This window comes from Bacillus rossius, chromosome 1 (genome assembly GCF_032445375.1).
Source record: "Bacillus rossius redtenbacheri isolate Brsri chromosome 1, Brsri_v3, whole genome shotgun sequence".
NCBI classification, from domain to species: Eukaryota; Metazoa; Arthropoda; class Insecta; order Phasmatodea; family Bacillidae; genus Bacillus; species Bacillus rossius.
In genome coordinates this window covers 373,365,090-373,389,350 of record NC_086330.1, presented here as the reverse complement: position 1 = coordinate 373,389,350, position 24,261 = coordinate 373,365,090, and the positions used below count along the sequence as shown (strand labels likewise).

General features: G+C 39.9%; 1 protein-coding gene across 5 annotated transcripts; it reads right to left on the bottom strand.

Annotated features, from left to right (window-relative positions):
• Positions 1-5,827: 5,827 nt before the first annotated feature.
• On the bottom strand, positions 5,828-20,545 carry LOC134528489 (glutathione S-transferase-like). 5 transcript variants are annotated; one of them, XM_063362143.1, is made up of 5 exons: positions 20,436-20,545; positions 15,841-15,986; positions 9,075-9,242; positions 7,918-8,063; positions 5,828-6,299 (listed from the first exon to the last, which is right to left on the bottom strand). In XM_063362143.1, the coding sequence occupies exons 2-5, from the start codon at positions 15,974-15,976 to the stop codon at positions 6,135-6,137; spliced, it is 615 nt and encodes a 204-aa protein (XP_063218213.1). In that variant the 5' UTR covers positions 15,977-15,986; positions 20,436-20,545; the 3' UTR covers positions 5,828-6,134. The 5 variants fall into 5 exon arrangements, with proteins under 5 accessions (XP_063218213.1, XP_063218215.1, XP_063218214.1 ...); XM_063362145.1 differs by lacking the exon at positions 20,436-20,545 and adding an exon at positions 19,360-19,416; XM_063362144.1 differs by lacking the exon at positions 20,436-20,545 and adding an exon at positions 19,026-19,182.
• Between the last annotated feature and the right edge of the window lie 3,716 nt (positions 20,546-24,261).

Below are 24,261 nucleotides of genomic sequence, written 5' to 3'. Positions count from 1 at the left end.
GAGCCTCTATTAGTAAATTAATGTTCCAATAAGCAACTAACAGGTTGTCAACAATGAAAACAAGCTAAAAATAAGAGTTAAAAGGAGAGGTTATGTTTATAAACTAAAATACCTATGCATTTGCATTGCATGCTTTTCTTAGAATGAGTTATTAGGGGTAATCTAGCAAAAGTATAAAAAATGTTTAACAAAAATCTGTTTTTTTTTTCTGTATCGGTTCGGAATCCGTGAATCGGCAACAGTTGTTTCGGCATATCGGCAAAATTTTGTATATCGGTACAGCTGTAGTATTGACAAAGATTTGTCTACAAGAATAACTCATGTCAGCAAGTTACAATTTAAAGGAGTTCTCTAATTGATACCAGTGACTTATGAACAGTTTGGTGAATTGGCTATTTTCGAAATGGGTCAACATGTAATTATCAAGACTCTTGGAACTCGTTCCTCAAAGTCTACCTTTGGTAGAACGATGCTAGATGCGTAGCTAGTCAGGTGACATCTTGTAGAACCTGAATCCTCGGTGATGTAGACTCTCAGGACCCACAATAATGTTGTCCAACTGCGTTGATTTACCCGTCTTACTTTTCAATTTCCTGGTACGGAAATATTACTCCAACTTTTCTTCTAATATCAATTTTCATCGTATGATAAAGTAGGAATGTTCGTTAGCGTATTCTTTGCCATGTATGCTTCGGCTTTTTTAATCGCCCAATACAATTCGGTACTGGTTGTATAATTTAAATGTAGATCGTCTTGTAATGAACTATTCTTCCATAAATATTTTACCAATATGAATTGTCAAGATACTCTTATAATGTTGAGCTTGTTCTAACTAAATGTTTAATAAAATTTCTAGCTGAAGGTTAGTCTCAAAATCCTCCCTGAAAATATCTGATAGTTGCCTACATATATGTTGACAGTATACCTGCTGACCAATCACAGCCCTCATTACGTACTAATATCAATTATTATACTGGCACACGAAACACAAATGACGTAATTTTCACGGACCTTAGCAATAACATGTTCTGTAATCAAAAGGCACTATATTGTTAAGGTTCACTACCAAAAATAATACACACAATAAATCAAAATCTTCATTTCTTAATTCATGCTCAATAGAAAGACTTCCTATTGGTTTCCTAGTATAACAGCAAATTTTTGATAATTAAAGAGTTAACTGAAGTTAATATAAGCTGTACCAAACAAAATAGTGAAGCACAGAAAATGAAACTCTTAAAACATAAAATGCTTCAAAGATATAATTAAATTGTACCATAAATAGTTGTTCTGTGATAGATATATTTTACCCTTCACAATACCGTAGACATATTTGTGTCACATTAAAGAATGTTGTGTTGTGTAAGCCTAGCATTTCATCTTCAGGGATGCAGTATTTAATTTTTATTTTACAGTGTAGCAAGGTTCAAACCATGCTAACTGCTATTATTTTTTAGCAGCAAGCCACAGTCTGATTACCATCTTTGCAAGGTGGATCTCTAGGTTTCACCAGTTTATTAGAAATGAACAAAAAAAAAAAAAACAAGGTGTGATTCCGTCTGAAATATAATTACTCCATACTGAGGAAACTTATAACAGATACAAGAAAATATTAACGTACAATATTAATTACATTATTAAACAGCTCTCAGGTATATTAAAAATAATTATTGGCCGGCCGTACATGGAATTATGAAACGTTTCATTTACTAAAAAAATACTTAAACCAATAAAAAAATACAAATATGTCTAAATAATCCCAGTTGAGGTATGTACTTAAAGTCCAGAAATTATGTTTATCTAATTAACTGCATCTGACGACGTAATTTAAAGAAAGTTCAGAAAAGGGTCAAAAGATACAGAAGCACCGGAGGTCGCGGCTTCGTTTCCCGGAGATCACGCGGGTACATGATGCCAGGGCGCTTGTGTCCTGTTGTGGAAGGGAGATGAAAATGTCAATTCGGCGTCCGGCTCTCGGACCCTGGCTGGAACAGTCCGAATCAAAACTGATCAGAACATGAACACAGACAGTATACGGGGCAGAAAATGCCCGGAAAAGTTAAGGGGAGGTTGAGGAAAGTCGCGGATCGTCACTCACCAGACAGGGGAGTTGGCTTCTGTTTACAGATGCGTCGCCAGCCAGGAACTGGATCCCGCGATTACGCGGCAGGGCGCGGTTGATTTCTTCATTTCAAAAAAAATACATTTAAAAGAAAAATAACTACAGTAGAACCCTGTTATAATGTTTTTCAAGGGAGCACAAGAAAAAAACATTATAAGCAGGAAAACGTTATAAGCAGGAAATCTCAATTTAGCACTTAACAATGTTCGAGCTTTGTACCAATGGACTCACCAAGCTATGTTAACAACTGTAATGTTAAAACCAAAGATAGTATACTTGATACATGAATTTTCTGAAACAAGCCAACAGTTTTTCAACTTCATCTTGTTCCCTGGTTAAATTTTGTTTGTCTTTAAAGATACACTGCCATATGTTTTGTAAAATGTTTTGTAAAATTGTCTCACGATTCATGATGACAACATTAAGAGTGAGAACGTCTACTCCTTCACCACCATAAATGTTTAATTTTGGGATTCCTACGTATGCATGAGAAAAAAAAATATATTTGTAAGCAATAGAAAACACTTTTAGTTATGCCCTCACGCAATGGTTGGCAACTTAAATATCATAGGACTATGTACGTGCATCTGAATACCCACTGGAATGGCAAGGAAGAGAAGAGTTGACTAAGGGTGCTAACTGACACGTAACTATGAACATTGTGTACCTTCAGTATATTGTATAAAATTGTATTTTAACAAACTTCTTGTAATGTATGGCAGTGATTGTAAACATAAACAATGGAAACTTTTTATCGTAAGTGTTGGAATAATTTGGTTTTAAAACATTTTTTCCCTATTTATTGAATGTTAGAAACCAAACCTTATAAGCAGGAAATTATACTATTTATGAACGTTATATGAAGGAAATAAATACATTGTCCTTATGGGGGAAATATTGGGACTTTAAAAATATGACATTATAAGCAGGAAAACATTATATGCAGGAACATTATAACAGGGTTCTACTGTATTACATTTTGTACTACGCAGACGGACTAAACTACTTGAAAAGATTATAGGAATAGCATCCCTTATTTAGGCAACTACATAGTCGGTTGCGGCCGGATGGAAGTCTTGCAGTGTCTCGTCGACTCGCCGATAATCAAACGGACCGTCTGCAGTCGCGGCGCGAAGTGTCCCGCGGAGAACCGCGTCTTGTAATTAAAAGTAAATCTTGAACCATTTTGGGGGGGAGGGGGCTGGGAGTCCGGACCGAAAGGTCCCGAAGTTCCCCGAGAGGGCGTCATAAAAAAAACTCTGACAGATGTCTCGAAGTTGGTAGTACTGGCTACTTTAGCGCTACCTGTCGAGAGGAGTCTGAAATAAAAAGAATCGACTCGCCCAAGGCGTCTGCTTAAACCAAGGGTTAAAGGGCGCAGTCTAGTGCTACACTCTGGCGACCTACTGGATAAGTTGGCTGGGAGGTTCACGAATTTGCCGCTAGGTGTCGTGGGGTGGTCCATCTTGGCACACACATTTTTTATGCGAGGCGTCCTTGGAGACGGTCGCTGTCTGCTGGGGTGTATGACCGGTCATTGGTCTTAGGCGAATTCTTAGAACTCAAGAGGGGGGGAAAACGCAACGACGCTGGGAACAAGTGTTCATGACGTGCTTCCAGGGGAGTGAACCTAATACGTATTCGTGACAGTAAAGGCTATGGTCAGCTTGCCTCTGAGAAATGGTAACAGCTCGTCCAGAGCTGCTGTAGGCGGTTTTAGTCATGAAGTGAAGTAACGTTACAGGACTGGGACGTGCTTGTAAGCGAGGGAAATTTTAAGCTGGCTGCCAGCTAAGTACGTATTAGATCTGCAAAATATCACATACGTCTCTGGGAAAGGTGCTTCAGACTACTGGCACAAAGTTTAACTTAGGGGAGTACAACAGACTAACAAAGTGTAAATCGCCCTTTAGTAACCAAATTATAGAGCAAATAAAATTTCCAAAAATAATTTAAAATTATAATACAAATTTAAAACAAATTGTGTCGAAATGCCTAATTTCCGGCACAACAGGCATACATTCAAGGTAATGTACACCTCTACATGGTATTAAGTAATTTGTTTTTTTCAATTTGCTTTAGGAGCCTCTTAATTTTGCACTCATGGTGCAAGCCCTAATCAAACTACCAATATAGTAGGTACTGAAGAAAACATACCACATTTCTCACTCGCAAAATATCTGGTCCTGATCTTCCGGAAGTGGAATCCGGATAACCCTGACCACTTCCCCCCACCTTCTGTCCCTCCCAATTTAATATTTGTTAATTTGGTGTTATCATGCTGTGTGAGTCACACCAGTGAAACACTAACGGAGAACAATAATCCAGCAAACTATCAGGTTTGATTTTGGCAGAGCGAGACACAAACAGAAATGCCCATACTACAGCCCAAACGGCTCAAACAAACATCGTGGCTGACTAAAGTTAACTTTACATGGGCGAAATAAATGTGTGTAAAAAAGGCCACGGCCACATCGTGCAAGAAATTTACTGTTACTGTATGCAAGTTACCGTCATCGCTGATGCTGACCAGTACACACTGCTCCCCCTACCGCAACCGAACGACCCGAGACGACAGCTCGCAGGCCCTTATAAGTACAATGGTAGAGGGCGCTGGAGCTGCGACGGACTAATACACTACAGGAGAAGGAGTGGGGATGCGGAGGGGAAATCCAACCAGCGGAAGAGGTAGCGGAAAGGGGGAAACGACGAAGCGAGGGTAAGGATCGCTCAGCTGTACGGCGACGCAAGAAGCATATGCTTCAACTGTTACATAAAATGTTACGCAACACCTGGTTGCACCAAAAAATGGCCCACAGATGAGGATTGGAAACACCTTGTGTAAGCACATTTTATATTAAATTGTAATTTAAAATTATTGATTAAGTCTTCTTGCTTACACTGAGCAAACAAAAGAAAGATGACGTGGGTGTGTAGCAGTGCGGGTATGTTGTCTGTCAGGAGACAGAGGCAGGAGCACCCTGAGACAACCCACTGGTTCGGTAACGCTTTATACTCTTTGAACCATTAGGCCCGCCTGTGTGGTAAGGGCAGCCGGCCCGAAATGGTGAAAATGCAATGGGAGTACCCAGAGAAAACTCTCGGCAACATTTGCCGTGTTTCCTAGATGCATGAAATGAGGGTTTGACCTCTTGGGGCCGGCTCCCATCAAGTGGCTAGAGCGTGGGCTCCACCTGGGACCGCCCGGGCGTGCCACGTTGTGGACCACAGTTCTCTCGGGCCGATACAGTAGTGCAGTAATTCATGGAATGCACGTCAAATATATATTTTAAGTACATTTCACTGACATAGAATACAGGTTACATTTTTGACAATTTTAGCTATCGCAAGGATACATTTATATTTTTCAAGAAGGTTAAACACTTGAGATTTGATTACTTGTAGCCCTGACTTTCTGTAATTTATTATTGGGACACATCAAAGTATTTTTTTATATTTACCGGAATTTTCATCTTTCAATTTAGTTGACAGAACATAAATTTCAAGTGTTCGCTGATTGCGTGCACGCGGCTATGACGGGTGTTGAACGAGTGTCGTGGAGCTCAAAAAGCTCAAACTGAATCACAGTACAGAGGAAACAAAACTACAAGTGACTCAACAAGTTGGATGTGGTAATTGTCTAGATGGCAGCCGTTTGTGGTATTTCGAGAAACTGGGGATTTAGGGACAGTCACCTCGAATGCATGTGAGAAATAACTAATTTATTTGACACAATATGTACACAAAGTATAAAAATACCCATTTGCAGGTAAAATTGTAGTTGATCAAACATAGCAAAATAAAATTATACAAGTGTAGTAGTGTTGACTAACGTAGATACTTTGTGTTTAAGTTTAACCTAGTTAGCAATTATTGCACCGTGCACTCTGACACTAACATGCACAGTGCACATTCCCATTCAAACTTGCACACGTGGTGGAAACAAAACACGTGTGAAGACGGAATGTTGAAACTTGCGCAGCCCCGCCGGGAGTCCTGGAAGAAGGCGGTGTTAGAGGGGCGCTCGCTTGTTCAGCCACGCCTTGATGTTGGGCTCGTCAAACACCTTCTTCTGGAGCGACGCCAGACCAGGGTACGGATCCAACAACCCAGACAGCCCCATCATCTGGCTCAAGCCCCCGACGCTGCACGCAAAGATGATGTCTGCCCACGACAACTGCGGGACAGAACAACAGGGATGACTTGCATCCATCGACAGAGACAAAAACAGCAGATCAGCTAAGTTCTACAAACTGGAGATAAACCAATTTACATTACTTATGTCAAGGATAAGGTGGTAAGTAGCAAGACATTTTAGTTATCACTGTTATGATTGGGTTACCATTCACTGTGTTCAAAAAGTACAAAATCATATTCTGAAAATGCAAAAAAATCACTTAGTCTAAGGAGGAGGATAGATGTGAACTAAATTTAATTTACACTGATCTCTGTTATTAATTTTGAAACTGTCCAAGAGACCAGTGAAATTTTTATTGTTTCTGGCACCAGGATGTACTTCACCAAATCGTGCATGACTTGGTCATCGTCCACCGGCTGCTGCCCCATTTTACCTTCCCGGTCAAATTGCATGAGGAAAGGTCATTTGAATTTTGCAATGTTGTTATTGGTTTAATCCACTTTTCTGTGTGTTTAATGACTAATGAGTTAACAAAGTGGTGAATTTTGTGTGTTTAAGTTAAATTACATTACTTCATTTTGTTATTTCAAAAGAAAAAGGGAAATTTCATAATTATGGGAAACATTTTCAATAATAAGTAAACACTAACATACAATTTTTTTGTTTTTGTTTCATTTTCATGTAAGTTTCCCATCATTTACTTTCAATTTCATCAAATAGCAGTATTCGAAACACCCTACTTTTTAGAAATTACAACTTAGCAGTACAACATAAAGTAACTGCAGAAGCAACATTACACAGGCAGTTGCTTGAAGGCCCTACACACGACCAGTTCAGCTTCCTGTTTGGACTGAACTGAGGCCCTCTGCACAAACGACCAGTTCGGATCGAACAATCCGCACTGACAGTTTGGACTGGACCGGACTGAACTGAAATCTCCCCACACTCATTCAGTTTTGTGGATGCTGTTGCTGTTGGATGTATGGTTTCATCGTAGAGCATGGAAGAAACTTTGGATGTTGCAATTCCAGTTAAACCTTTAGCTAGAAAAAAAAATTGTAAACTATCCGAAGAGTAAATACAAAAATGTCTGCGACAAAACTCAGCTGATGGAATGATTGTTTGGACTGGCGAGACGCTTTTCCCACACACACGGCAGTTCGGACTGATTACTCTGAGCACACAGTCTGATTTGATGGGAGGCCACCAGTTCTGACTGGGCAGTCCACCACCTTTACTCACACACGACAGTTCCAACTGATAAGTCCAAACTGATATTTCGGACTGATCGTGTGTAATATTCTGTCAACTTACATGTACTGAGCAAATCTCAACTAAATTTTTTTAAAGTGAGAAATGCCATGGACTCTGCTTCTAGTGGCTTCTCTTTATGCATTCTTTATCGCTCCCCTCTCATTGCATTTCATCACTACTCCATACTCACGGTGTCTCACTTCATTTACCCTTCTTGTTCACCCCTGTCTTCACTTGGCAGTCAACCCCGATTGAAGAAAAGGAGAGGGGGGGGGGGGACGACTAATGCGAAAGAGAACATAATAAAAAACTTACTTGCTACAAAAACTTCCTATGTTCATTTTAGAAGCCATGTTAAACAGCTAATAGTGTTCAGCAGATGCTTTTGAAGCATCGTACTTACTTTCCCATTGACGAAGTAGCCTCCATTAGCTTTGACAATCTCCTCGAACTTGGTCATGTAGTAAGGAACTACGTCTTTCATTGCCTTCTTCCTCGCGGCTGCTTTCTCTTCCTCACTTTGCTGAGGATTCATGTCCTTCCTCAGTGCTAGATAAAAAAAATATGTACATCACTGCTTTCTACTGGTACATAAGCACAGTTTCTCACCTAAAATTTAGATAAAAAAATAAGGCTGAACGTTACGGCCTTACTTGAAAGATATTTAAGTAAGTAAAGCATCAAGCAATTAAGGTTTATTGCACAAATCTACCAAATCATTCAAGGATAAAAATAGAACACTATCCAACTTTGATGCTCTTCAAAGATTATTTTACAAAGCTATGAACAAGGACAAAGAGCACTGCACTAAAACACTTAAAATAATTCATTCATTTTTTCCCCCCTTAAGGTACATAACTGCCTCGCCGGGCACATAACATCTAGAAGCACTGGCTCACGTGTTACATGCCACCTCACCACTACGCGAAAGAAACTGACAGGATTGCCACTCTTTTCACTGATACAGTGGAGTAATCCATGCCACGATACCCTCCACTTGCTACTCTGTTTTGCATGAAAAAAAAATGAAACGCTTACAGGTGCTTGTAAGGGCTCTTAAAGCTGTCAGCAGTCCCTTACAGCACAAAGATTAGTTGTGATGGGTAAGACTACATGGTGGAGTGTGTTGGAAAGACAGCAAGCGATAACGTGACTTGTTCTACCGGTAGGTAGACCTGGCCTGGTACCGGTAAGTTTTATTTCTGGAGACAGAATGGAGCTCGCAGTTGGTAAATGGAAACAGGAAGACACAGAGAACCCATGAACGATCAGCAACCTTCTCATTGGGAATTAGAACCGGGTTGCAGTCACTGAAGGCATGCGTGGTAACCATGTGGCCATCAACGTTCTCTTGTGATTATACGAACTACACGATATGCCAAGAGACTTCATTTTAGTGTTTAAAACAGCCATTATAAGTTGTACTTCTGCACTGACTTCATACAGCAGCTTCGCGGAGAATATAAAGTGACAAAGAGAATAGAGATAGATAAGGGAAAGTGATTAAGTGGGAAAATTATAACCAGATGTGTGAGGGGCAAGACAGTTGTGCGTACGTACCGGTTCCAACGTCTTCAATTGTGTCTACGATCATGTCAATCTGTAGAGATTCTTCATCGCTGCTTCCCGCTAGCCCAAATTTCTTCGCCAGGTAGCGACATATGGATGCGGACTGATGAAGTACTTTCCCATCAACTTCGAGAACAGGAACTTTTCCAAATGGCGTGGCTGTGGAAGTTTAAACAACAACTAGGTGTAACATGTATCTGCAGAGAGAATCATGTTACAAAATAAAAACAACTTTCCCCAAAAAAATACACATACTGTCTGTATGTTATTAAGCTGCCAACCATTTGTTATTTTCAAGTACATGTTAATATGTACTTGAATTACTGTACACAGCCCACAACTGCACATTACATCGGTGTAAGTTGGTGCACTGTTCTCGCATTGATCCACGTCAACCACTCCAAAACCCCCCCCCCCCCTCCCCCGTACATGAAGCTCTTGGGTTGGGATGAAGCGACAATTGTCAGCGTCCAAGTACCATGTTGTTCTCAATATAAGGCAGTTTCTTTTTGTCGCTTATTTAGGCAATATCAAAACATTTAATAGCCTCCAAGAAACATGAAACATAAGATTTGCAATTACAATTAATTTATTGAAAATAAACCATGACGTACACAATGTACAGTCAAAATACTGTGAATACCATAAACAATATGGAGGCACGACTATTTATACGATGCAGGAAAGTGGTGGTGTTCAGCGCAGTGTTGCTGCTAACACTATTTACTTCTGTGAATGAGTACAAAATTATATATTAGTTGATACAAATTACTAAGATAACTATTTGAAGAATTTTAGAATAAATTTGCAAATGGATAAAAAAAAAGGGGAGATTAAAAGAATACCTAGTTTTGAGGTGATGTATAGCCACAACTGTATTTGAGGTCTGCTTTTTTTTAGACCAATAAGAGTACTTTAAAGGATATTATCAAACCCTCAAAACCCTAAGTTTAGAAATTTCAAAGCTCTTGCGTATCAATTTTATTTGCAGGACATTTGAAACATTTTTGTTTGTGTTGACTGAAAAATCTTTAATTTATTTTGTATCGAGAACAACAGTATTGGAGCTGGAGCATTGAGCGAACACTCGGGGGGTAGGTGACAGGTGCGTTCCTAGAGCGAGACTGATGTCCGATACTACTGTCCTGTCTCGTCTCCTGACCAACCCTCTGCCGTACGCGTCTTGCCCGGGAAGAACCACCTCGGTCGAGGGTGAACAAGTGGGGAAACTGCCACGTGACAGACGGCAACGTGACATCACTGCTTCATCAAGTGTCAGCATCCCACCAACACCACACTTCACATCCTGCCTCTCGTCCACCTCTGGTTCTCTGGTTCCCGGGCATCAAGGCCCTGTCTCGCGCCCCCAAGCGGTTAACTCATTTTATTGTCATTACTGTTCTTTAAGGAATTTTTCTGCAAATTAATTCCATTAGCTCTCTTATATTTGTCATTGGTAGGGACCGGAAATAATTCGCGGGTTCAATGCCCTCCAGGATGAACTCCACAGTTCTACGTACACTCGATCAAATGTCACTCACTCATTGGCTGCTGTGTTTTGAGACGTCCCTACGTAGCAGCCTGTGATTCGATAAAGCTTTGGTCGGGTGTTTCTCATTGGCCCAGAGTCATCCAGGTAAGTTGTGAGCCAATAGCAGAGGCAGCATTGAGGTATAACTATTTGTGTTTTAGCCTGTCGCGAAATGAATTCGCAAATTTTTTCTGGTCTCTAGTCATTGGGTATAAAATTTTCACACCAGATATTTACTTAATATCTTAAGAGCTTTGAAAGATCACACAAGTGATCATAATTACAAACCTTGCGTGACATGTAAACGCTTTCAAATAATATAAAAATCTTGTGAGAATATCAGAGACAAAACCAAACAAAATGCAAGAAATATATCATGATAAATTTGAAGGGAAAAACTAAGATATAAAAGTGGTGACATGGGGTGAGCGACAGAGATGTTAAGCCCTAATTCCCTTGCACCTTGCCCTCCCCTGGGCCGGTTTTAGGCTCCACGTCCACAGTGGAGTCTTTGCAGGAGTGTCTCTCCAACAAATAAGGACAATGGCAGAGATAACACGTCAGCAACAATACTCTGATGAGATCAGCACACAAACAGCAGTTCAGATTGCAGCAGAGAAAAGGTGACATAACCGGTGATAAAGCCACTGCAGATTAGATAATGTACTTAAACCTTCGCAAACATGCAGTGAAGATGTGCACAAGCCAGCAATAGCATTTGAATTACAGTACAGAAGACTATAGATTTATATACGAAATGTGATCACTAGCACATTTCAATTTTTTTTTTTTTTGTAAATCAAGCTAGGGAAAAAAATTTAAAACTTTTGACTTCAATAATATGAGTAGGCCTGTGTTTCACAAAATATAAAAAAAAATTCTCCCAAGTAATAAAAAAATTAAGACATTCACTTAATAAAATAATTTTTTTTTAAATAGTGACGTCGACCGGGGCTACGCCCTCCCTAAGCCCGAAGTGCCTCACGCCGTCGACACCCCTCTCCTCCCACCACCACCCTCTATTTCAAACCTCCCGCCCCGTGTGCAGGTGTGTGTGTGTGTGTGTGAGGCGCCAACAAGAGGCGAGAGTAGTGTCTGTGCCACGACCCCTTTTGTTTTCTCATTTACGTAATTGCTACATGTCTTTTCTTTAAATATTCCCCAAGGATTATGTTTGCAGTGCTGGTTGGTAAGGATGGCGCAGTGCCCCACGCAGCAGGCAATAGAACTACCCACAACCAGTTTGAACCATAATCCTAATTAAAATAATTAATACTTAACATAATAATTAAAGGAAGCCTTGGTATAATTTTATTATACAAATTTTAGTGTGTTTGTTTTAGTTAAATATGTATTAATGAATAACAGGAGAGACTAACGGTAAATCCAGCGCTTTCCGGCCGCCATGCTGCCCTGGCCTCTTCAGTCGCTTCCGTTCATCACCCGGGTTAGGACGCTTAGTCAGCACCTCGCAACTTCGCTTTTTATATTCAACTGATCTCTTAGCATCCGCCGGACTTTTTATAATATCTAAAACCTTTTTGTATCTGCGAGGCCTACTTCGGGTGGTCGACTCGTTTTAATAAATATTTAATTTAATTTCGGACGTTTAAACACAAACCGCGTCTAAGACTCACGAGGCCAGGCCACGAGGTGACCTGGTCAGCCTGTTAACAGATTCATTCCCGCCGTTGGCATTTTTAACAGTTTTAATGTGGTAATGTAGACGTAGCACAATTGGAGACGTGTTTGTAACGTTGCTGGAATAAAAGGAGTGCGTCGAGCCTGTGAGTATTTAGTCGAGTGACCACATGTCCCTGCTCCTGAACCTCGAGGCGTGTGGGACGCCTTAAGAGCCCACTGGAGCGATATCGCGTGCTAAGGGAACCGGGCCTAGCCTTACACGGGTCACGTAACGCCTGAAGGGAGTCTCCGCCGGGTCCACGTGCCCATATCACGTGGTGGCGCCCACTCCGACATTCCATTCGTTACGTTCCCTTAATTCCCTAGAACGACAATAGAATAACATGGTTTGAGTGAAGTTCTATTAAATTATTATATATATACTTGAAAAAATCAAAATTACTAAAACACTTAAATCACAAATTGGTCTAATATTGGCACCTGACAAGACCAGTTTTAATAACTGATAAGGGTGATACGTAAAAAATTACATCCCAGACGCGAATATACGCATGTCATGATGATCACCTAAATTATACCGAAACTTGATTGTGAGATGGATAAAACAGACCACACCTGATTAAAAACATGTAAAGTTTACATAAAGTGTTTCTGCAAAACGATATACCCTTTCAGGTGCCTTTTGTCACCTGCACTCACAGTTTTGCATCCACAGACAAACAGCTCTTTAATGGCCTTCCTCTTTTCTAGAGGCCGTTGGGTTGATTGCGTTTACTTAGTCACATGCTGGAGTTTATTCAACTATGGTGGGTGAACCTTTTAGTTTCCAAGCAAGTATGAACTTCCTTACAAATTCTAAAAATGAGAATAAGTTTTAAAGTTGCATCTGTTAAAACTACACGTACAGTTGAATTTAATGACAATTTCCAGCAAATAAAGTTGATAACAAAACCATAACCAAACAATTTTAATTTTTATCAGAAATAAATAATAAACCTTTATCAGATAATTAATTTTTTTTGCAATACGTTACTGGATCACTATTTGCCACGCTCTCATCAAACAAACAACTTCTAAATGAGGTGTTATTTTATGTTTGTTCAGGTTTCCTCCTACTCCTGCTAGTCTGTTTCACTCAAATAACCCTTCAACCACGGAGGGATAAAATTGAGGTTATCGAATAAAAACACACGTTAAATACTCTGGTTGCTTTTCAGAACATGTGGAGTAAACTTTGACTTCGAGACACCTAATCCGGTCAGGTTTTAGGAAGTGCCTTTAATGGAGACTATTTTTGTTTTCTTTCACCACTGTTCCTTTTACAGTTTCATTAGGATTTTTTATTTTGTATTTTAGAATTTCTGCTGACTTGCTTTTGTTGCTTCTTGAAGAGTGCTAGTGAAAGTTTAATGGTGGTAAGAATAATAGTGTTTCACAATACTTCATGCGTTATGGAGTCGGCTATCAAGTACTTTAGAGTCCATTCTAATTTTAGAGGTCTTGTCATACCAGATTTTTTTCATCCTATATTTGAGCAAGTACTATGTGGAGTTGCTATTTATGCTACACCACAAATATTAACTACTTTCAGATCTTATGCAAAGTACTTAAGGGGTCCACCTAGTCTGGGGTATATTCATGTCGCTGAAGCACGATGATAAGTGGTCGCTGGTACTTCTAGCATGGTGTCGCCTCTAAGCAAGGCTCTAAATTGGTAGGTACGCAGTCTTTCCGTCATGCATAGGACAACTATGAAATTTCAGCGGTAACTATGACATTATACGGCAGAGAAATGAAGATAAAAGTGTAATACAAGTCCCTTCCGAGTGCTCTCAAGAATCTCTACAAGGTGTTTTATGCCCAAAAATAATCTGCAGAAAAAGTGTTTTCACAATTCCAAATATACAGTTTCAAAAGAAAATACAGAAACAAAACTACAACTCCGCCCTCAGCGTATTCTTAAACTTTTCTTTTCTTAAACAGACGCCACTGGGACATCCACAGCAGCTTTTAAATGGTGTGGTTTTTCCTGAAGCTCTGCACACTTTGTGTGCGGCTAGAATGGCGGGGCCTTTAGGATGTAGATGGTTTCAGTCTTAACGCTGGTAAATATAAGAGTGCTTTATTACAAAAACAAAATTTGTGTTGTTCATGCCGATTATCCAGATCACTGTGGTCTGCAGACTCTTAACAGAACAGGCCGTGGTCTTCCGGCCTGAGCCAGGCCTCGATGTGCTCGCCACAAGACACGTAGAGCACACTGCCGCTGCCATCTCCAGAACACTAGCCACGCAGACTTGACCCAGACATGGCTCAAGCCAAAAACATTACAGCCTACAATCCTAACAATCTTAGAATATTCAAACCACTCCCCAAAGAAGAATTTCATGCAAGTATCCAGTACAAACCAAACTGAATTTCAACACAAGTTAAATACTCTGGTTGCTTTTCCGAACATGTGGAGTACTCTTTGACTTTGAGACACCTAACCCGGTCAGGTTTTAGGAAGTGCCTTAAATGGAGACTATATTTGTTTATCTTTCCCCATTGTTCCTTTTACAGGTTTTTTTTTTTTTTTTAAGAATTTCTGTTGACTTGATTATGAGGCTTCTTAAAAAATTATCATTAGAAAATTTAGTTTACTCAATTCATCTAATTTTGAGATTAGATTTTAACGCCAGGTGAGAAAATTGAAGATACATAATCTTCCAGAAGTGAATTTTGAGATTTTAGTTTTTTTGCATGTGAATGGTTTTTGTTCATTAGCTTTATAGTTAGCCATAGAATAATTTTAAATTATTAATATAAAATGTGTAACTTAAAGTTTATTATTGAAGTCAATGTCTGTGCGATCCTAACAGCTGGGGTACACAACAACGACTGAAATTTATTCTGTATTTTGCAAAATGTCTCACCTTTCGTTTTGTAATCGTAAAAAAAATGTTTCTCTTCTGAAGATGTCTGCATTGTTAGGTCTTCATTCCTATACCACGGTGTCCACATTCAAGGAAGTCGGGGAAGTTGAAATTGGCCAAAGAAAGTCAAGGAATTGACTCATTTCCTGAGTAATAGTAATTTGAGTAGAGAAATGCTCAAGTCTGCCAGCAGCCAGACTATGACCCCTTTTTCCTCCAAATGGAGTTTTAGTGCGTAGTATATGTCTTATGGGAGGTTGTGTTTGACTAGGCCAACTTTAGGGATCGGATGGTGGATGCCGGATTTACTATTTCTTTCAAAAAAAACTTTGCCAGGGAAATTTTTTAATTTTGGTCATGGAAGTCATGAAAATGTTGACATCCTTAAACCAACCATGGCCAATATTGCACGACATAGTTGAGATATGGAGGGTCGTTTGTGATTGCTGTGTCTCAGCAATATAATAATTCGGGGGGGGGGGGGGGGGGGAATATGGTAAAACCCAATAAAAGATAAAAATAATTTAATTTTAGCTTCCCTCAATAATTTACAGTATGTAGTAAAACAATTAAAGTCATAAATCAGCTTTGTCTTACAGACGTGGAAGCTGTGGTCAAGACACACATGCGCCAATGAAAATTTAATAAAACTAGATAAAATACTTACTTGGTTTAATTTGTGGCCATTTCTCTCTATCAATAAAATTGTCTTCGAACTCTTGCTTGCCGTACGCCAGCAACACTCTGATGGGCTCTGCCCTGCCCTTCGCTTTGAAGTATGTCACCTTGTACTTTGGGGACATTTTCTCGTTTCTGCAAAAAAAAATTTAAATCAGCACCACAGCATTAGAAGGATACTGACGGGGTCTTGTAGTTTGTATTTATATATCTTAAATAACGCTTGCTCACTTTTCAGAAAGAGCTACGTCGGTGAACCGTCCCTTTACTGAAACCAGATTGCAGGACACAAGTTTTTTTTTGTCGGGACACTCGTACGTGTATATAGGTGCCTTATCTCGATGACCCTCGATACCTGACGAGCTATTATCACACATTCAGCACGAGGCTTTGTAATGTGCCTTATCTGGAAACAAACTTACAAGACCACGTGATTCTATTAGAACTTACTAAGAGCATGATTCATATGATTCCAGAAGTTCAATTACATCTACCTAGCAGTTACTAGAACCCTATCATTCTCATCCCACACTGCTAACATCTTCTGCGGCTACCAGTATTAATAACAGCTCATAGCTGTAATTACGAAGGGCATTTTCAGAAGAAACCTATCAGTACTTACTGTATTAAAAACTGTGCAACCTGTGGTTACGCTGCTCTCATTACATACACTATCCTCATTCACCACAATGCTACCAGTTTCACAAACTATAAAAAAAAAACCTCAAAGGGATTTTACATCAGTTAAATGTAAGTTCAAAAATAATACCTTAAAATGAAGGAGAACCATTAGGTACTTAGCAATTTTGGCCGAGTGCTATTACGCACATGAACTTTGTTCCTTTAATTCACGCACGTCTGTTTGAATGTAGTAATGGAATGACTACTGTATGTTAGATTTTGGCATGCAAGAAGTAAAACAGATGATGCATTTCCTTCACTCAAAGTATATCATCCCTCGTGTTCTGTGGACGAACATCTTTGTGACTCATTAAGACGCTAGGCCCCAGCTAACATTTCGTGCCACACACCAGCGAACGAGACACTGATGCGGTCGCCTTCGTAATTATTTATGCATTTCTACGATATTCAAATAAAACAAGTAGTCGTTTGCATGTCGCCACTAACGACCACTAGAAGCACTCGTTTACACTGGAGATTTACGTTGTGCTACATGGGAGTTGAGAAATATTAAGATTCAGAGATGATAACGAAAAAGTAATGAGAGTAAAAGAGGCATGTTTGACATAAGCAATGTAATTCAACTTAACTTACTAGCAATGGCTCAGAAAGGTTGCGAAGTAGGGGAGAAGAAAAGAAAAACACTATTTCGCTCAGATTTAACAAAAAGTGACCAAATAAGTAATTTATATTGATAAAAAGGGTAAAAGTTTTGTATCACATATCCAAGTCTTTGTATCACATATCCAAGTCTATCCCTTGATCCTAATGGCATGATCCTGAATTCATTGATCCTGTGGTACATGATGCTTGCTGTTTTAATTTAGTACATCAAAAAATCCTGAATATAACAAAAAATGTGATATAACACTGAACTATGATAGCTTATAAAATCAAATAAAAATCTGATTCAAATGAATTTTTTTTTACTTCCTAACAGTGTTAGTGTTGTAATATTTTATGTCCAGGATCTTTCGATATACTAAATTAAAACAGCAAGCATCATGTACCACAGGATCAATCATACAGGATCATTCCATCCGGATCAAGGGATAAAGTGTGAGTAATTGAAATGAAATGGAATATGAATAATAAGTTATTTGTTTTAATTAGACCTGTGCAAATAGACCTGTTTTTTTATAGTTAGAATCAAATATGAATACCGAATTATTCTTGAATACAATTATCGAATTTGAATATCAAGAATTACAATACTACTAATTTTGGTAAATATCTTACGTCGTGGATTTTCTGCAAGAAACAATAAAATCATGTAACTTTAATACAACTTTCCGAAACTAGAGCCATTCCTGTATTTACCCTGGAAATAGCGTTAATAAATATGTAATTGTTAATGAGAAATTACAATTTCAACATGAACGGTGCCACCACCTTTTATTGTTTACCCATATGGTTTTCTGTTTATTTTGGAGAACGTTAGTCAACTGAGGTATTGTTTTATGAAAAGTAGTTAATATAATGGCGTATTGAAGTTGTGGTGAAAAAATTAATGTTTATATTTTCTATTCATTGGTTGTTTGCCCAAATGTCATTAAACTGAGGTTTTTTTTTTTTTTTACATTTCATTTAAAATGTCAAGGGTTTTTAATTATGCAACGAAAGATTCATAGGTTACTTTAGAGATGTATAAAATACTTTAATAACGTTGTGAACGGTTGGTTGGGTTAGTATAGCTACATTAAAAATACTGTAAATTCATGTTAACGGTTGGTTAGGTCGGAATAGCTACATTTTAAATTCGTTAATTCCTAAGCAACCACAAGAAATATTTTATAGAAATTTTAATGCAGCTATACTAACCCAACCAACAGTCCATAATGTTAGAAAGTATTTTTAATGTAGCTAACTACCTAATCGACCATTTACAATATTTGAAGTTCTCAAAACAAACACACATACCGACAAGTGTAAACAATGCACAGATATTGAAATTGAAATGAGCTAAAAACTACCTCAGAAACTTGTAGGAATTTATTAACGCTGTTTTCAAGGTGAACATCTCTAGTGTTGGAAAATGGTATTTTCGTAATTTTATTTTTACGTAACGTAAAAGCCGCGACGTGATATATTTACCCTAATTTGATTTACAGCAGGAAACAAATACATAGGGAAATAAAAAGTAAATGTGTAGTGGCTTCTGGGAAACTAGACAATTGATACTGAGTGCAAGGTTCCTTAGGTTAAGTCAGCAACAATAATTGTAAGAATTTTTTTTTTAAATTAAAATTTAAAAAATATATATTTTTTTTAAAATTATGCAATCCTAATTTTCGGTCCTAACTTAACCAACCCTGAAGAAACCAATCAACCTTAAATTCACTTTCTATTCTCCTTTTTTCCAATAACTGCTTCTCTACATATTGATCCTCGCGAACCGCAAAATTCCATAAAATATGCAATTTATTCTACGAAAAACGTGAATATTTATTAATGCGCTATTCCAAATTGGTTATTAAATGAGCTCATACTCACATATTTAATTATTCACGCGTTTTGGCTGTAAATGGCAACCAATATTTTCATTAAACTATATTATAAACACAATTTCTGTTGATTTACTTTAGAATGCCAAACAATAATTTACTTAAATATGGAGTTAGAAATTACGTAACACACTTTCGTAATATCGTCATTCCTACACATGCATAAAGCATGATGTGGTAGAGTTTACAATTGAGAATTAAGAAAAAAAAGTTGGTGTTAAGAAAGAAAAACTTAAGACGTAATATCTTATTCTGTACGAAAACGAGCATATGTTTAAGTAATATTAAATATTGTAGCTAATAATCGTCTCAAAAGCGCTCACGCAGTAGAATCAGGCCATGCTGCTAGAATGCGTTGCACAACATAGCTCCAGTTTTTTTTAGAGACTTTACTATTTTTTTCTACTACAATATTAGGTTTATGATTGAATTATTGGTCGTTAATTCCAGCAAATAAAAACGGATGAGAAAGCAGCTATGTTGAATATTCTAATTCGTAAGAAATGTCTGAAATTTGAAATGGATTTCTGTTTTTAATCGTTTTCAATTCATTATTCAATGTAATATTGTTATCCATGGTGACCAGTACTTAAATACTTGTATAATCGAAAGAAAAAAAAGCAGACACAATTTAGGAGAATAAATTTCCGGACTCTCAAAACGAAATATTTTGGTGCAATGTTTTTCTAAGCATTTTATTAATATTAATACCTACTATAACATGACATCGACCCGACCATGGTCTCTAACCCCGTGCTAGTACCCGATCCCATTTTCGGAGCGCACCCCCATACCAGCGGGAATGTCAGGCGAGCGCCTCGGGCGTGATCCTAATATACGTAAAGAAACTTAAGGGCATGGAACCCCGGGGGCTCGAACTCATAACACAATAAAGGTGAAAAGACATTATGACAAAATTATTAATTCCCAGACATTAAACAAGTGCATCGTAGCCATTTCGTGCGAGCACTGCATGCACGGAGTAAACTGCCGTCATCCGGATTCTCGTGTTGACGTCGTACCGACCATGGCCTCTAAGCCCGTGCTCCGCACCGCCAGTACCGGATCCCATTTTCGGAGAGCACCCCTAGCCCAGCCGGAATGAGTCAAACGAGCACCCCGGGCGTGACCTCGTCATCAGCCGGGGGTTCGGGTGCGATTCCCGTGGCGAGTCTAAGATGTACGTGAAAATTGGGGTGTTTTCCGGGAGGGCACCAGGCTAGCTCTGTCGTCTAACCGTGAGTGGGTCGATCGGCCCCAGCATGTCCCCTAGACTCGGTGGCTTGACTTGGAAAGTAGGCACGGCCGGGTTAATCCCTGCACCGTAGGAAAAAAAAACCGACCCAGAGTCGCGTGGGGAGTTGCGTTGAAAAAGGTATTTGGTGATGACTATAGTTACCAGTCGTGAGGAATCAGAGAGACAAAACATGAAGGCTCCCTACGGTACGCGCACGTCTGCTCCGGGCTGCGAGCTGATCAGAACTTCAGGGGTTGGCGTGCGGAGGGGGGGACACTCCCTCCATGTGCCAAGGTTACGCCGCTCGTCTTATCTGGGTTGAGACTTGGCGAGGGGTGCGTTCCGCCAGCAGGAGCTAGTACTGCAGGCTGAGGCCGGGCTAATGGCCTTCGGTCGGTACGACATCAAATTATTTGAATTGTGGCATTAAGTTGGCGACTGTAAATTTATTAACATATTGTCTCCCTGTGAACTGTATTAATGGAATTTCTCCTAATCCGACTTGATCATTGTCACTGGCACTTTAATTAAGGGCAGTGGCCGTGGTGAATGTTAATGAGGTTCGTTGTTTTAACGTCATCCGACCGAAGGACACCATAAAGCCTGACCTGCAACTGCCAGTATCCGAGCCCGCTAACGGAATGCACCCCTAGCCATGGCCCACCCGAGTCAGGCGAGCACCGGAGCATTAGGTATAATCAAGAACCATGCTCTAATTAATCAGCCACCTCGACCCCAGTTCGTTAGAAATCAGACACAAATTAATGGTAACGCAACTTTCTATTAAAAACCCCGCCCAAGGAAAGTGCGACTTAGGAGTGCCCGGGTCACTCACGTGTGAAAGTACGTGAATACATTTTAAGTGTCTCCCTTGCGGCCTTCAGCCTAAATTAATTAGAGTATTGTGCAATGTAATGATGACCTCACCATTGTTGTGTATTAACTCGCCACTTGAGCAGTCAACAAGTGAAGAAGAGTCTCCAGTGTGACTCATATTATTCAAACTTAATTTATGTAAACTTGTTAAATCTAATTCTTAGAGAGTATCTGCAAATTAGGTTAATCTTTATTATTTAATGTACGAAATTAGAGCCACTTTCAATCTCTTGTTAATTAAATAATTTCCGAATAACGTAACTTCAGAAACTTTAACGTGAGAGAACGCTGAGGCCTCCCCTCGCGCCAAGGGCAAACGCCATTACCGAGCGACTCGCGGACCAGGGCGGTCGTGCATCCCACAGGGAGTCTTCATCCTTTGTCTCCACTGAAATTCACTACTGGTAACTATAGTCTTTCTTCAAATTCTCTTTGTTGCTTAAACTCTCCATGCATACCCGGTACTTTTTACGGTGGCCTCTCTGGCAGTGGCGCTGGAGAGCAGGCACCCGGGCCTAAAAACGGGCTGTAAACTGCACGGCGAGGTTTCCCCTTTAGCCTTGTAGTCGGTGGAGGTACTGAGGCAACCCCCAGGTGCCTCCTGCCTGGACACTGTAGTTGCCATTTTCCAGCTGGGGTTGACGGCGGTCGTCGCCTGACGATTGCAGTCACATCCGGGCCTTAATCGGCTGTAAACCCGCCGGGCCGGAGGGTTTTCCGAGGCGACGAGGACACCTCGTGGCTGCACTCTGAAGCGCGGTGGTCTGGTCAAACTACCAGCGAACAGTCTGCCGACGAGAACAAAAGTTGGTCGTAGTATGGGAAGAATCCATCATGTTTGAATGGTTCCCCGCTGAGGTTTTCTTAAGGCCCAGGATTCTTGGTGAGGTAGGACTCGTACTTGGGAGTGGTGCCCCGAGTGCTTTAGGGGCAGGTATCAGGGTTCCCTAGCCCATTGAAGTACCGACGTTGTGAGCGACGAGGACAGCTCCGGTAACCAGCCTGGACAGCTGGCAGAGGTTGGGTAGGCCTCCACCGGACCGCGGGTTCGCTGGGTGATTGAGGAGTCCCAGTGTGAGGCGGGAGACCGGGGTAGGCGCCAGAAGTGATGACAACTCCAGAGGGCTAAGGGAGCATCCAACTTGCTGGTCAGCTAAGTGGAGTAGGGGGCCGGAGGTGGTGCATAAACTGAGATGGGTAGCCTCAGTCCCTTTGCATAGCCAAAAGCTCTAACGCTCTTCCTGGTTGCGTATGCGGCGTGATCCGCATCCACGCCCGTGGGGGCCCCAGGGCGGTAAGGCGTATGCTAAGAGCGCTGGGTTAACAAACCAAAAGGGGGGGAAACCCCTTAGACAGTCTATCTATGTTGCTTAAACTTTCCATGCATACCCGGTACTTTTTACGGTGTAGGGCCTAACCCAGCTGCTCCCCCTCTACCTCACACAACTCATCCTAGCAGCGAGAAAAAAAACTTTGAATACTTGTTGCATGTTTAAAATTTTTCTCATTGTTCATGATTTAATTATAAACACACATTAAAACATAAAATAGGTATGTGACTCTCACAAATGACTTAACCTCAACAGTGAACATTGGTATGTGAAAAATGTATGAGGTATGCTATTTCAAAAATATTCATATTTTGAAATGTTAGTATTCAAGATAGAATCGTATATGAAGTGATGCACAGAATATACCACAACTTACACTTTTTTTCAAGCGGTAATTTATGACAACGGCTTCTTCAAAAGTTAGTCCTCTGCAAATTTACCAACACTGAAGCAAAACCGATTCCTTGGAACTGGCTTCAACCTCCCACAAGTTGTTATTGGTTCAGCAGAGCAAAACTGGGGCCTGGCCAGTGGAGAAGCGAGCCGAGGAGAGGCGAGAGGTTCACTACTGCTGGCGGGCGGGAGTGCCGGGGAGATCGCTGTGACGAGGACCCGGATCAGCAGTTAGCATGGTTATTCAGTCAAGTGCAGGAACACAACATGAACGAGCCACAACCAGCTATTTTTTTTTAGTCGTGCCTTCGTGGGCGAAGATAAGCAGAGAACACTGATGGAACCGAGGTATGAAGGAGAGAACCAGCATTAAGAAATGCTGAAGAGACAGGAATAACCAATAAATGATGCAAAAAAAAAAGAGGGGGGGGGGGGGGGGGGGTGTGTTTGTAAAGTCGGTTTACGGACGATAATTTTACGTGATAATGTCATAAGATTAAATTGCTGCTTTAAAAGGCCCACCTTAACCTGTTTGATATTATAGAAGGTTTTCTCGCATGGTGGTTGGCCGGTTCTTGCACGTTCGGCTCAGGCGGAACGTGACAATTTCATGCTTTTTCGTGCTTGCAGCCGGCGTTCATCGATTTATAAATTATCCCGGGGGGGGGGGGGGGGGGGGGGGAACCACACCTTTTTTACACTTAGAAAATATTCATGATTAGGAGGGATCTGTGCTAATTTTTAATCACCTACAAAATTCATTCTTTCTAAAATACACACAATAAAGCAATGCACATTTGAATGTATATTTTATTCAGAACTGAGATGCATAAGAATCTGTACAACGCCACTAGATTGGAGTGACAATATGAATTTCTTTGCACATTGGTCTTGAAATCCACAACCAGTTAACAATTCACACACAACTATGCTGTGATCTGGAACAGAGACAAGGTTATTAAACAAACAAAAACAAAACAAAAAAAAAAAAAAAAATCATCCTCAATGCTATAATTACGATTTTCAAAAATTTTGGTCTGCCTATATTAAAATACAACAAAATTCTATTTCTCAAACATATGAGTAAAAATTTTACGGTAGGGAAATTTTCTGTTTTGTGGTTTGCAAAATGCCTGTAGGAAAGTTAATACATACAATGCTATGTTTAGTTAATAAACTCTCCATATGTACAGTTGGTTTTTTTACACACTTCCCTGAACACAAACTAAGTGATTCAAGATTTAAAAAAGAAAAGGTTATCAATGTGTCCGTGGAACAGAATAAATTACAACTGTTCGTCAGTTTGAAAAAAAAATATATAAACACAAGGAGCTGTCAATATATTCAATATATAGCGAGAGGATAAAAGAGAAGGAAAAAAATAATTA